The sequence below is a fragment of the Aulonocara stuartgranti genome (genome assembly GCF_965226115.1).
Source record: "Aulonocara stuartgranti genome assembly, chromosome: 3".
Taxonomy (NCBI): Eukaryota; Metazoa; Chordata; class Actinopteri; order Cichliformes; family Cichlidae; genus Aulonocara; species Aulonocara stuartgranti.
In genome coordinates this window covers 45,713,619-45,727,863 of record NC_138941.1, presented here as the reverse complement: position 1 = coordinate 45,727,863, position 14,245 = coordinate 45,713,619, and the positions used below count along the sequence as shown (strand labels likewise).

The 14,245-nt window shown below is 37.1% G+C and overlaps 1 protein-coding gene across 1 annotated transcript; it reads right to left on the bottom strand.

The window, feature by feature from the left end:
- Positions 1-3,471: 3,471 nt before the first annotated feature.
- Positions 3,472-13,138, bottom strand: LOC309703922 (macrophage mannose receptor 1-like). The gene is made up of 7 exons (XM_082528832.1): positions 13,118-13,138; positions 11,674-11,724; positions 9,332-9,400; positions 8,070-8,408; positions 6,000-6,326; positions 5,756-5,847; positions 3,472-5,432 (listed from the first exon to the last, which is right to left on the bottom strand). The coding sequence occupies exons 2-7, from the start codon at positions 11,720-11,722 to the stop codon at positions 5,346-5,348; spliced, it is 963 nt and encodes a 320-aa protein (XP_082384958.1). The 5' UTR covers positions 11,723-11,724; positions 13,118-13,138; the 3' UTR covers positions 3,472-5,345.
- Between the last annotated feature and the right edge of the window lie 1,107 nt (positions 13,139-14,245).

The following is a 14,245-nucleotide window of genomic DNA, read 5'->3' as shown; positions in this document are numbered from 1 at the left end:
TATTAGGGACAAGAATCTTGAGAAGTCTTTGTTAATAGTCTTTCATTTATTGCCTTAATTTTCCTGTTTTTATTGTAAAGCACTTTGGTGTACCGCTGGTCTTTTAAACATGCTATACAAATAAAGTTTGTGACAAAGTGAGTGAGAAGACCATTTGTCTATATTCTTAGTTAACATTCTTGCTTTGATTTAACCATATTTCACATGTAATCTGCAAGAGGCAAACATCTACTATCCCAGGTTTGTTTATGTTGTGCACTTTTACAGATTATATAATATCTTGGTTTAAATCAATTCCTACAAGTTTAAGTTAACATGTTCTTTATTTCAACTGTTAATTTGTATTGTTTAGAACTTACCTTACCTACCTGTCTTCCAGAAACAAAAGGAGGAAATGTAGTTTTACTTCCTGCTTTATACCTTCTGGGTTCATCTGGGGTCACAGGAAGAGACCAAGTGCAGAAGGGGAAGAACTCTTATAATTTAATAAAGTTTATTTTACAGGGTTTATGAAGAAATAGATTTATTGTTGTAATATGTATTGATTACACCACAGAGTTCATGTTGCCAGTAAAGAGGAGTAGTAGAGGTTTGAATATAATCATGTTCATCTTACCTACCTACTGAATGGAATAGTCCAGAGGAGAAATTGTTTGGTTAAGTGGACTATTTAAGCAGAAGAACTCAGGTGTTTTGAGAGAAAGGTTCAGGTCAGTGTAGCTGTGTGCAGGTTGACCTTAATTTCAGTTGATTTAAGTTCAGTTATGTTTATTTGAACTGAGTTAATTATAGAGTTGAGTTTCTTATTTGTTTCTTTGTAAATACTGTTTGGGTCACAAAATGGTGAAAATGCGAAATGACGCGCAGCTGCACTACAGCGATGTTAAAGCGGCAGAGTTTACTTCTACGTTTAGAAGACAAATTATTGAAATTAAATAATGATATTCAGCGAGTTTAATTATTTTACAATGTAACGCAAGTGCATTGTAAGTAACTGTAATTAAAATACCTAAAAATGAACAGTAATCAGTTACTCTACTTTTTCAGTGGAAAAGTAATTTAATTACAGTAATGCCTTACTTAGTAACATGTTACACCCAACACTGCTTGTTCACTAGTGACGGGAGAAGGAAGCCGGAGATCGACCGGTCTGTTGTGGTGAAGAGGGAGCTGAGTGTAAAAGCGAAGCTCTCAATTTACCGGTCGATCTACGTCCCTACCTTCTAACTATGGTCACGAGTTGTGGGTAGTGACCGAAAGAATGAGATTGCGGATACAAGCAGCAGAAATTAGCTTCCTCCAAAGGGTGGCTGGCCTTCATTAGAGATAGGGTGAGAGGTTCGGCCATCTGGGAGGGGCTCAGAGGAGGAGGTCCCGGGGCAGACCCAGGACACGCTGAAAAGATTTTATGTCTCAGCTGGCCTGGGAACACCTTGGTCAGCTGGAGGAGGTGGCTGGGGACAGGGAGGTCTGGGCTTCTCTGCCTGGCTGCTGCCAGATAAGTGGAAGAAGATGGATGGATGGTACATGGTCTGTGGACCACATTTGGTAATAAAAGGCACACACTGTGATTTTTGTTAACTTAACTTTTTGATAATTAAAAAAATAGTAAAGGTTGTCTTATTCTTCTATCCATTCATGCATATTACAGAGTACAGATGATGCCTCAATCATATATATAGCCAAAATTTGAAGGCAAAATTTGAAATGTGAAGGCAAAATTTTCCCGAGTATTTTATTATCTATTGGAATCTGGAATTTCATTGGCACTCTTAATGACATTATTTGTTAAACTGTTTAAAACAGGATTTGAATTAATGTTCATACGCTATCTAAATCTATATTTAATTAATAATTTATAAATATACTCTTAAAGCATGACTCAGGCTCTAGTTACCTGATATTGTTCATCATTTTTAACTGCGTTTAACATTACCACAGACAATTTCCTGTTTCTTCTTTCAAATCAGATATGATATATCCATAGCTCTTTCCAAGCCATACACCATAGCTGGTTTCATTACCATCTTGTGTTCTAAAATGCACTCATGAAACTTGGGTTTTAAAATACTGAAAGATTTTAAAAGTGGTTGAAAGTAAAGCAAAAGGTTTACCTAAACAGGTGACAGTTTTATAATCCATGCATGAAAACCTCAAAGAGTCAGTAAATAGCATCAGTTTCTCTATACAAAAACTGAGCAACATGTTGGACATAATTATGAAACTGAAAGTAGGCTTTATGCAATTAAAAACAATGAAAGATGAAAACATTTTAATTATGTGTAAATATTTTTTAATCAAGTAACTTATTTTAAGTGCGTTACATTTGGCATGTGGAAGTCTTTTCTTGGCTCTTGACGGAGGCGGCTGCACTTTCTCCTTCTCCCTCTCCCTTATCTTTCCTGCTTGGCTTCTCATGTCTTTTGCATAGTCTCGCTTATTCTCTATCCCTAAGAGAGTCTTCCAGACTTGTTCTCTAAAAACCTAAAGAAGAATTATGGATTTGATCAACAGGTCCCTTAACGAAACTGAAAAACTGATTGTCTTGCGGAGACATTTGCTGCCAGATACTCAATGGTTGCTTACGTCATGTGTCTGACAACACTCGATGGAGGACATTGAAAGACATCTACCAATTCAGAACCATGATAACAGAGTTCTGGCTGATTGGAGCTGGCTTATCGAAGTACAAGAATCGGCTAGAGCTGTTTAAAATCCCACAAGGCTGGCCGACATGATAGATGATGGGCAGGGCTGTGAGTACTCAGACTGTGTTTATTGAAAGCAATATGGACAAGATCTTGGAGAAGAAGAACGGGAATTGAGAGACCTGGTGACCAGTGACGGACATTAGACCAACTGGAAAACTGGAAGCAGTTTGTTCACGCTAACCAAAACAACTACCATCTTCATCTAATGCGACCCCCCTGGCACCAGCTGGATGCTCAAGGCAAAAGCTGGCGGTCAAAACTCTCCTTTAGATAACAAGACTGTTGATGTGACTCTCTCCCTCCTCAATCAAGGCCAGCCGCGTCAACTGAAGATTGTTGACTTTTGCCCAAGCGAGTGAAGGGACACTTTCTCTTGGCTGAACACGGAACACACACACACACACACACACACACACACACACACACACACACACACACACACACACGCATGTACACTGACACAGACACCCCCTCCCCCCCATGTTGTTTCCTCATGTTGTGCATTTTCCATTGTTTTGGTTCTGGGTCACTGCTCGTGCGGTCAACTGGCCAGTGCTACCAGGCCTGACCTGTTTCCCCATAGTGATGGGTCGTTTGCGAACGAAATGGCTCTTAGAGCCGGCTCTTTGACGTGAACGACGCGAGCCGGCTCCTTATCGCGAGCCGTCACGTGGTTTGTTTGTTTTTTTCTCTCAGCCTCTCTCTTGCACTTCTTTTCCGCTTCGCTCCGCCGCTGGGCAGAGGGGGGAGGGGCGGTAGTTACACTGAGTAGCACAGGAACAGAGCCAGAGGGAGAGAGAGAGAAAGAGAGCCAGGGACAACAGCGTCACATTAGAAAGGTATAGTAATCATTCACAACTATTTTCGGTTGCAGATGATAAAGGATTCAGAAAGTTTATTCATGCAGGTCCATATGACAGAGAATATGCATCTTCTTTTTGTTTTCATATTATAATTTATATTTAATTGTGTTGTGGTTTGCAGTGTTTTGTGTTGTTTCACTTTAAATTTGTAAAAGGAAAAAGCTGAAAATTTAAATAGTTAAAAGTTGAAATGTGAATAGTTGATTTTTGTATTATATGATTTATTTATTACATTTTATGTGGAGTGAATAAATAAAAGTATATTTACAGTGGCCCCTAGAGACAAAGCACATACAAACTCCAAATCACGTACAAACTCTGAAGCACGTACAAACTCCAAAACACGTAAAAACACGTACAAACTCCGAAGCACGCAAAAACTCAGAAGCATATAAAAACTCAAAACACGTACAAAAGACAACAGAAGTGCTCCAGCATGCTGGGCGCAGTGTTGAGATTTTGTTACCTTGTGGCTACACAAGCCAGCAAGTACCAACGACCGGATTTGGTGTGTGGTAGTAACAGGTAAATGAACTTTTTTTAAAAATTATTTGAATATATGTGAGTGCTTGTGTATAAATACACAAACAATACACACATGCTTTCAATTGTGTAATTTAAGTGATCTAGTAGCTCTGCTTTGGAAGTTCAGTTCATGCTAGAAATGTGTTTTGGAGTTTGTACGTGTTTTGTCTCTAGGGGCCACCGCATATATTTATATATAAACATATATAAATAAAACTACTTTTTTTTTACGTTAGTAATTCCTTTTGTGCATAATTTTATATTGTTGTTAATAATAAATTAATTAAAGCAACAAAACAACCTGAAGAGCCGGTTTGGAGCTGAAAGAGCCGGCTCTTTTTAGTGAGCCGAACCGAAAGAGCCGGTTCTCTAAAAAGAGCCGGAAATCCCATCACTACTTCCCCAGCGTGATGTTTCTGTATTGTATATCCATTTGGCAAGGTATCATCTATCTTAATTGCCTCTTGGGGATAAGTCTTTCTGACTCTGACTCTAAGAATCACTTGTGATTAAAAAAAAGAATTAAGTGGTACTATAAATGGTTTTAGAACATAACAAAGAACAAAATCAAGACAATAATGAGTGTGGGGAATCAGAATCAAAAACCAGTACGAAATCAATACATAAATATGAATAAAAGGTTGAAAATTCAGAAAGTTACTTTATTGTGGACAGCCTTTAACATTATAGAGGCCACATAAAAGCACAAGAATCCTTAACAAGGTAATAGAACAACTACAAACTTGTTTTTTGTTTTGTTTTTTTGTTTCTTTCAAGCTACAGGAATAGGCAGAGAAAGCTATTCTTCTTGCATTTTTAAAGCTCGTTTTTGCAAAACAAAGCACTTGGACTGCGATGTCCAAACCAGGCACATTTTACAATGCTTAAAAATGATTTGCATCTATTATTAGCACTTGGATTTCAGTTCATATCATTGCCTTATTTAATATTATATTGTATGAGTGCTACTTCCAACCTATAGTTTCCACCTAAATTCAGTGAGGTGAGAACCAATCTTTAAATAATCTGTTTCCATCCATCAGCGCTACAGTAAAGCAACATAGGTACTTCTGCAGTCAGCATCCTGGAAAGAGAAAAACATGTTTAACTTTTTGGTTTTTAACTATATTGACTATATTTCTTTCCACAATGATTAATATGTTTCAAATGAAAACTAGTTCAATTGCAGCATGGTGTATACAGTCTGCAGTGAGCATCTCTTACCCGTCTTCTCCATAGTTTCCAACTAACGCTGAAAGAGACTGCCATTTTTATCACTTTGCCAGCTGAGTTTGAAATCAGCCACCCCTTGATCTCTCAGGATGGTCTCCAACTTGAAGAAAAACATTATAAAAGAAAAGAGCTGTTTTTCATACTTGTTAGATTTACCACACATAGCTTTATGTCCCTGTCATGCAGGTAATAATCATATTTAAATGTTTTTAAATCATGTTAAAAGTGAAATTTCGTTATGTTTTGGAACAAAATAAAAAACTTTTGCTACTTTTCTTTACCTCTAATATTTTTTTCTGTAGATATTTTGTGTTTGTTGTGATGTGTTTGGTGTTTACTGTTGTTTTATGAACTCTTGCTGCACAACTTGTTTTCCATAATGCGACAGTAAAGATACAAGGAACCTAGAATCTACGTTTGTACCTTCATTAGGAGTTGACTGGAGGCAGCGGAGTCAGTGAGACCCACATCAGACTTCACCTTCATCCTTATGACCATCTTCTTTAGTTTGGCATCTGTAGAACACAAATAAAGAAATATGTCATTTATTGTTGTGATAATTATTATTATTATTTTTTAACCCACGTTTTGATGCTTTAATGAAAACAACAGTTGTATCACACTTATAAAGAAATTGATTTATTACTTGTCCATTTCAGGAACTTACCTCCTTGACAGATAAATGTTGCTTTCTTGTTACAGTCAGCTGGTATCCAGCGTCCCGTCTGTGATCCTTCCACAGAAACACAGTTTCCACTATAACTTCCGCCTCTTTTCCAGTACCTGAAGGAGGTCTTTGTTCCATCTGACCAAACCCAAGCATCTTTAAACAGACCAATCCACGCTTTGGTGGTAACTGCAGCAATCGCTGCATTTTCCTTGTCTGTAAGCACACATGCCAGATCAGTGTGATTCTGTCTGCACAGATCTTGACTGCTCTGCCAGGTTTGCCCCTGTGTGTAAACCACATACTTCTTGCTGCCATCCTGCTGAACTAGAGACACACAAGGGGAGAGGAGTAAAAAGGAGTTAGACTTGTTTTTTCTGCCAAGAAAAATAGTCAGGTAAGTGATTTAGAGCCAAATTACTAACAGCAGAGCCATGATGTTTCTGGTCATAAACACTTGGACCTGTTGTCCATATATGTGGACATCACATTTTGGGGTTGTCTACAAAATCTTGTTTTTTTTTTTTTTATACAAGGGCCTGTTATCCACTTACGAGGACATTATACTGCCACAGTTTTATCAAACTTTAAAATGAATCAGGCCCTTGAAGAGCAAAATCAGGTTAAAAGATAATTCTTTGTTTTTACATTCATCAAGTCCCAATCAGCCCAAATAGCAAGGAGAAATTAAAAATGCATGCCATGAAAGAGTTCAGGTCTTAGGAGGTTAAAATATAAAGCGCCTTGAAGCAACTTTTTTTTAATGATTTGTTGCTATATAAATGAAATTAAATTTAACTGAAGTACAACTTAGGCTTGACCTGTATTATTTTGGTCAGTAGATCATTTGCTCTTTCATTAAGTCTGTTTGGCCACTGTAAGAGCCAATTAAAGGCTAGTTCACTGGTTCTGGTAAAAGGGGTTAAAAGGAGAAATATAAATTTTTTGTTGTTAAGTATAATTTTCAGATGATTTTCAAATACTGTTATGTTAAAAGCATATAATACAGAAATGTGAAATTCTGATGCGCTTTTTGGTAATTATGTGCTTAGATAGTTGGAAGTCGGATAAACTGGAAGCAACACAGTTTTTTCACCAAGTCTTGCAGTGTTAATTTACAGTTTCATTAAACATCTCCTTTGAAAGAAAAGTACCTGGTCTTGCCCATGTTTCAAATGCCTGTTGCTGGACTGACTTCTAAAAGAAGATGAGTGAAAAGGAGCCGGAGTGCCGCCATTGTAGCCACTAATCTACTGGTTTGCTCAGCCATTGTTTGGACGATGTTTGTCATTACTGAAATAAACTTGCTGTATCTTTGTTACATTAAAAATATTTTATATTTATTTTATTTTGTTTTGCTGGAATTCATCCTAAAGTTCACGCAAAAGCGCTGAGATGAACCTGAGGAGAAAATACAGACCTACCCAGAGAACAGCCAGAGTTGGTGGGATATTTTACATCCTTTTGGAAACATAGCTGTTGAGTTACTTCAGTCTGGACCACAACTGTTCGAATCAGCACAGTGAGTTCTCATAATCTCACCGCTAGCAAATTATCATTTTGTGTGCTAGTCACTCGGTCACGTTTTCATTTTTGTTTTTAAATATTATATAGATTAAATTGATTATCATCAATAAAAATTTCATATTAACTCATTCACTGCCAGGGCTTTTGAGCATTCTTACTCATTTTTGATGAGCCACAGAAAACTGTGTTATGATCATATAAACGCTGAACCTACCAAAATGAAGAACAGACTCTCTTCTTCCATCCAAAAAAAAAAAGCTTGTTTCTACCATTTTCCATTCTTTAGTAATCAGCTGTAGAAGAGAGGTGGGTTCCACCAAAAATGCCTGTTTTGACCACAAAAAGGGAGAAAACGAGCTTTTTGTGAAAAATACATTTCAAGCAGTCTGATGTTCACTGACAAGCTGCCCGAGGTTGTATTCTAGCCCCTCCCATTGAAAAACGTAATTGACGTCTATAGACGTCCATGGCAGTGAATGAGTTAAAATTATGATCAATTATGATCACTCACAACAGTTTCAACTGTAATTGCAATTTACTCACTTTCATAACACACATAAGCTCTGGTTAAGTCACATGGAATATCATTCCAGAGGCCGTCATCTTGTATCTCTGCACACGACTCTTCCCCATTATAGTTGTCTGGTTGATGAAGGCTCCATTTGGTGAAGTCTGCTCTGCCACTCCCATCAGACCACAACCACCTGTTGTTCTTTCCGTTGTAAAGTCCGATCCATGTGGCGGTCTTGTGACTGTCCAGTGTACTGACCAGCTGGTTTTCTTCATCCATGTTGTTTATGGTTGCCAGGTCAGTGTATTTTAATCTGCAGAAGCTCTGAGCCTCATACCAGGTTAGGGATTCATTGATAAAGTGGAACTGCACTAAAACACAAGATTATCCAGTCTTACACACAGACGCCAAGAAATAATTCCCAATTTGTTCCAATGACTTTATGTCATCATGGTCTTATTAAATAATTTTTTTTCTGAAAACATTTTAGAGTGTTGCCATATTTGTGCCAACGCAACTTTGAGAGATGAAGATAATGATGTAACCTGTACTTCCCTCAGGGGAAGTACAGGTTACATCACCCTGGACAGGTTGCCACTCCATCATAGAGACACACCTAACCATTCATGCTTAAGTTGGCCAATTTTGAATCACCAGCTAAAACACTATGTATGTCTGTGGATTGTGGGAGAAACCCAGAGTACCCAAAGACAGTACACACAAGCACAAGGTCAAACACGAACACATATAACAGAGAGTCCCAAGTGCCTGGGGATTCAAATCCAAAAACCTCTTGACGTGAAGCAATAGTAGTAACTGCTGTCTGCTTATCTAATCAGCCAATCACGTGTGTGTATCTCAATGCATTTAGACATGCAGAAATGGTCAAAATGACCGGCTGAAGTTCAACCTGAACATCAGAAAGAAGAAAAGGGGGATTTATGTAACTTTGAATTTTGCATGGTTGTTGATGCCACGTATTTCAGAAGCTGCTGATCTACTGAGATTGTCCCAAAGAACCATCTCTACTGTTTAACAGAGAATGATTAAAAAAAGAAAACAAAATTCAGTGGGACAAAGTTTTCTGCTGGGAAAATGCCTTGTTGATACGAGAGTTCAGAAGACAAAGGCCAGACTGCCCACAAAAACATTGAATGCTGAATACTGACCTGAAATACATGTATACTAAAATATTAACTGTATCAATGATTGAAAAATGCAAAATGCAATGACAACAAAATAAAAAGCAAACAAAAACACCAAAAACAAACAATGATCATGTGTGCTTATTTACCTGTTTTACTGGACCCTGTTGAAACCAGTGCCATCCTGGTGGTAGTCATCAAAAGCATTAGGAAACTTCCTGCAGCCCAAAACATGCAGAATAATAACTTGCTGTCATCCACTGAATGCACAAATATGTCATATGTTTTGGTTATGTATAATAAGGTGTACTATAAAGTTACAGAAGCAGTAGAAGCTGGCTAAATTATTTTAAAAGCAAAATAGGTAAACTTCCATCCCAATGACACAACTATAACTCTCCATTGATATTAATGACGCCAATTCATTGGACAACTTTAACATTTCCATAAAAGAAAAATATAGAAACAGACATTATATAATTTTTTCTATAGTTATGGTATTAAGGCTTTGGTATTATCATTATTATCTGCCTGAGTGCAAACTATCATATCAATTCTGTCGTCCACTCATGCCTGCTTGTTTGTTTCCCAGGTTGTTTCCCAAGATGCTTTTTTTGACAGGTCATTTAAATATACGAATTGCAATTGATTCATTTATTCTTGGATGAATTTTAAAAAAGTGATTTTGAGTTCACTAAATTTCTTCTTCATATACAAGATTTTGTATATGTAGACAAATTAGTCTGGAAACAAGAAATACACAAGCACTTTTTTCAATATACCAACTTTGAAATAAAGGCATACAGATTGGTTTTACTAAATTATATAAAAAATGATACATAGAGTTAAACCAGTGCCTGATATGTTCCACTGTATCTGGTGTAGTTTATCTATGCACCTACTGTAGATCTGAAGGTCCATTTACTTGTACATTATGCAAAGCAGTTTTGGAGAAACTGAAATGCATTTGGTTAAAAGTGCGTCATAGGAGATTTAAAGAACCACTGACAGTCATCAGGTGAGTCTAAGTGGAATGTAAGACATTAAGAAAATGTTACTACTATTTGGCTGAGGGTAATTGTACATTCAATTATACATTCAAAAGTCATTAGGATTCTTAAACCTGCTATATAAAGTTTACATACACAATGCTTAGACGCTAACCCATTAACGGAGATTTACCATTAATGCGGTTATGGCGTTAATGTCATTTTAATGAGATTAATGCTGACAACACTAATGCATAAATAACTTGGATTTAAGTCTTTAAGTCCTTTGACAAACCAAGTACACCCTATGATTTAATAAAATGGTCTGGCACTGATACGGCACCGTTCTAAATGATTTACGACAATCTATGCTGTGGAGCCATAGTCTAAATTAATCTATCTTGCATTCAGCTGTTATGTTATACTGGATTATCTCAACGACATCTCTGCACTGCCTGCACACAAGAGCTTGCCTGGTGTGATAGACAAAAGCATCCATCTATCTTGTGCTCAGAGCTAATTCTAAGCACCATTTTTAGGATTCCATGATGGTTCTTCTACTTGCTCCTCTTCTTTTTTACTGCTTCCAAGGTATTCATTAAGCATGTGGTCAGTTGTGGCCATGATATTTCATCCTGGATACTGTTCTGACACTCACTAGTCCTAGGCCTCCTTCCTTCTGCTGAGCATAGTCTCAGGGTGATGGATTTAGGATGAAACCATCCAAGGACTTTTCTTGCCTTGATGGCCTCTAATGTTGTTTTCCACTTTCACATGGAATTCCCGGTGAAGTTTCTTAGTGTCCTAAAGCTCTTGGACAGTCTCGGTTGTTGTGTCCTTGGGCAAGACACTTCACCCGTTGCCGCCTGGTGGTGGTCAGAGGGCCCGGTGGCGCCAGTGTCCGGCAGCCTCGCCTCTGTCAGTGCGCCCCAGGGTGGCTGTGGCTACATTGTAGCTTGCCATCACCAGTGTGTGAATGTGTGTGTGAATGGGTGGATGACAGGTTGTGTAAAGCGCTTTGGGGTCCTTAGGGACTAGAAAAGCGCTATATAAATACAGGCCATTTACCATTTACCATTTGTACATTTCCAGGCATTCCAGAATCCAAGTGCGTCCTGTATGACTGGGATTTTATCTGAATCAGTTTGCAGGTGCATCAGTCTAAGCCAAGTTGCCAAGAACTTTTTCTTCTGGAAACAAAGAAGTGTTTCGTTGCTTATCTAGAGTAACTTGTTTTTTAACTATAGTGATTTTGATTAATAAAACAAATAACAAAGTTGGGCTGTACCGAATTGGGTCACTACTTGCAATCATTGGAGCCTTGCTACTCATTAGCCATTCGTGACACTTTTCCAGCAATCAGTCATTCTTAATTTGCCCTGCTTGGTTTCATTAAACTTGAATGTCTGCTGCCATATGATATTCAGCTGAGTCATCAACACATTATATTTTTGAAAGACTTAGTCTTAAAGGCCATAGGGGGTGTAACTGTACTCAGTTACCTGTTGAATGTGACATCGTGGTCTCTGGAGTCAAAAGCCCAAAGAACATTCCTGCAATTCACAGAAAGAATTTAAATATGGCTGAAGTCAAATCCAAGAATTTCTTTGAATGGAAAATTATCCTTATTTGTTTACTCTCAAAGCCTACCAGGCAGATAATTGTTGTGTCATGCATTGCACTTACTATATTTACTTAAAAATATAACTATGAATAAATTCACAAAAATACGTGGTCATTTATTATTTGATAATCAAATGGTTTACAAAAGCACCATAAAAACAATGAAGCAAGCTTCAGTAAATTTCCGTTGTTTACATGTTGTGATCAGCGACTGGTTGCTCTTTGTAGATTTACACAACTGAATTCAGGAGGTTTCATAGATATCTTGGCTGATTCCCATTACTCTAACAGTATACTGTATAGAAAGACAGTATACAGCTGGCATAAAAGTGAATTCCACTTATGTCCGTAATAATATCTGTAACCATCAAATTAAGCTACTACAGTTGATGTAAACCACCACTGACCATGGGCACCACAGTCACTGTTACAATAAATTCACCACAGTACAACAAGCTAAGCTCTTTCCACCCGTACAAACTACCGAGTAGTTTCAGGCAGAATTTGAGTAACACATAGATATTATAGCCGAATTTGATTTGCAGGAATAGCTACTATGTGATCAGTTCATTTCAATTCCACTTTATTTATACAGCGCTAATTCACCAAAATAATAAATACAGAGAAAAACCCAATAGTCAAAATGATGACATTACATATAAGGTTTAAATTTGCAGTTTATCAAGCGTCACTCAGCTGTCCTTTCCTCTCTCTCCTATCCTGTCTTTTCTCAAATCTCCCTGTGTACAGCAGCTGGACCTTAAGCTGACAACACACTGTGCAACAAACTACACACAACAGTTTGTGTGTTTGCTAATATTTGTTAAAATGTTACATTTGAAATGACCTGACACTTAAAAAAAACGGTGACTCCCTATATGCGCCCTCCTCTTCTGTAGGGTGGGCTAGATTCTGAATTTACAGATACCTGCACTCTTTCTGGCCCACTTTGAGTCCCAAATATAAACGTTATAAACGAACCTAAAGTTACAAGTTGATTTTAAAAATACAAGAAGTAAAAAAATACTTGTTTAAAAGTGTAGGGAGTAAAGGCAAAAAGTTGTCAGAAAAATAAATACTCAAGTAAAGTACAGGTACCTGAAAAGTCGACAGTATTGAAGTACTTGTACTTCTGAGTATAATTATAATTGTGGGTTTATGTTCTAAAAACCTTACGAGAATACGTTCCAATTTTGAAAGCTAACAATTAAAGTAAAACATTAAAACTAAAAACAACTATTACTACCAGTAAAGCAACTAATAGAAATAAATAAATATTTGTACATGTAAAATTTGAATTTATAATCAAAGTTTAGAAAGTACCTGATCTGATGTGTTGTGTACTCTGTGGCTTCCCTGTAACATCTGTGGTGCAACGTGCCAAAACATTCACACCGTATGGAAATCCATCACAGTGAGATGGATTTGCATACTCTGGTCTGGTGAGGTGATGTTGTTGGCATGTGCATTGTCAGGTACATCTGCTGTGTTTTGACTGTGAATCCTTCTGTGGAACTGAAGGTCAATGTATTTGTACGCAATGCAAAACAATTATGGAGAAGAGTTAAGGGAATTTAGTTACCACTTCCTGGCCGAGTTGTTGTCATTCCTAATTGTTTCCACTTTATTACAATACTACTAACTACAGGGGTTTTACCTTAAAATATAAAGCAGCTTTAGGTGGCTGTTGGTGGTATATAAATAAAACTGAACTGAATTTCATTTAATTAAATTTCACTGAACAATTGACTATGGAATATTTAGTAGTGACCAGTGTTGCTCAAGTTACTTGAAAAAGTAATCAGTAACTAATTACTGATTACTTCCCCAAAAAGTAATCCCTTTAATTTACTGATTACTTATTTTCAAAAGTAATTAGTTACTTAGTTACTTTTTAAAAACATGATTTACTACTTGAATAGGTAATAAAGCAATAGATCTTTCAGCTCAATTCGACTTTACTACTTTCTACTACTTTCTGCATAATCCATTATATAAAATGCAATCAAATGAAAAAAAAGTCTAAAATTTTTTTATTAGTTTAAATCTTAACTTTATGCATCAAGCAAAAATCAAATTATATGCAACATTCTCTGACCGGAAGAAATTTGTTTAACATTTAAACCTATTTTCTGCACATTCCAGCACATAAAATAAAATATTTTTTGTGTTTACACTCAGTCTTTCAAATAGATGCAAGTAAAACACAGCAGAAAATAAATAAAATCAAAGACTCAGCGGTCCTGTTGCTCTGTTTTCACCTGTATAGCAGGCGGAGGTTTGTCCTGTAAAAAGAAGTTTTCTTCGCACGCAGTGAACAGCGGACACTAATGTTTTTGTCACTTTTTACGGAATGAAACTCAAAGTAAGGTCAGTACTTCCACGCTTTAAACGTGGCATGGTCATACTCTCTCCCACACTCGATATATGATCTATTGTTGATCTGCACAC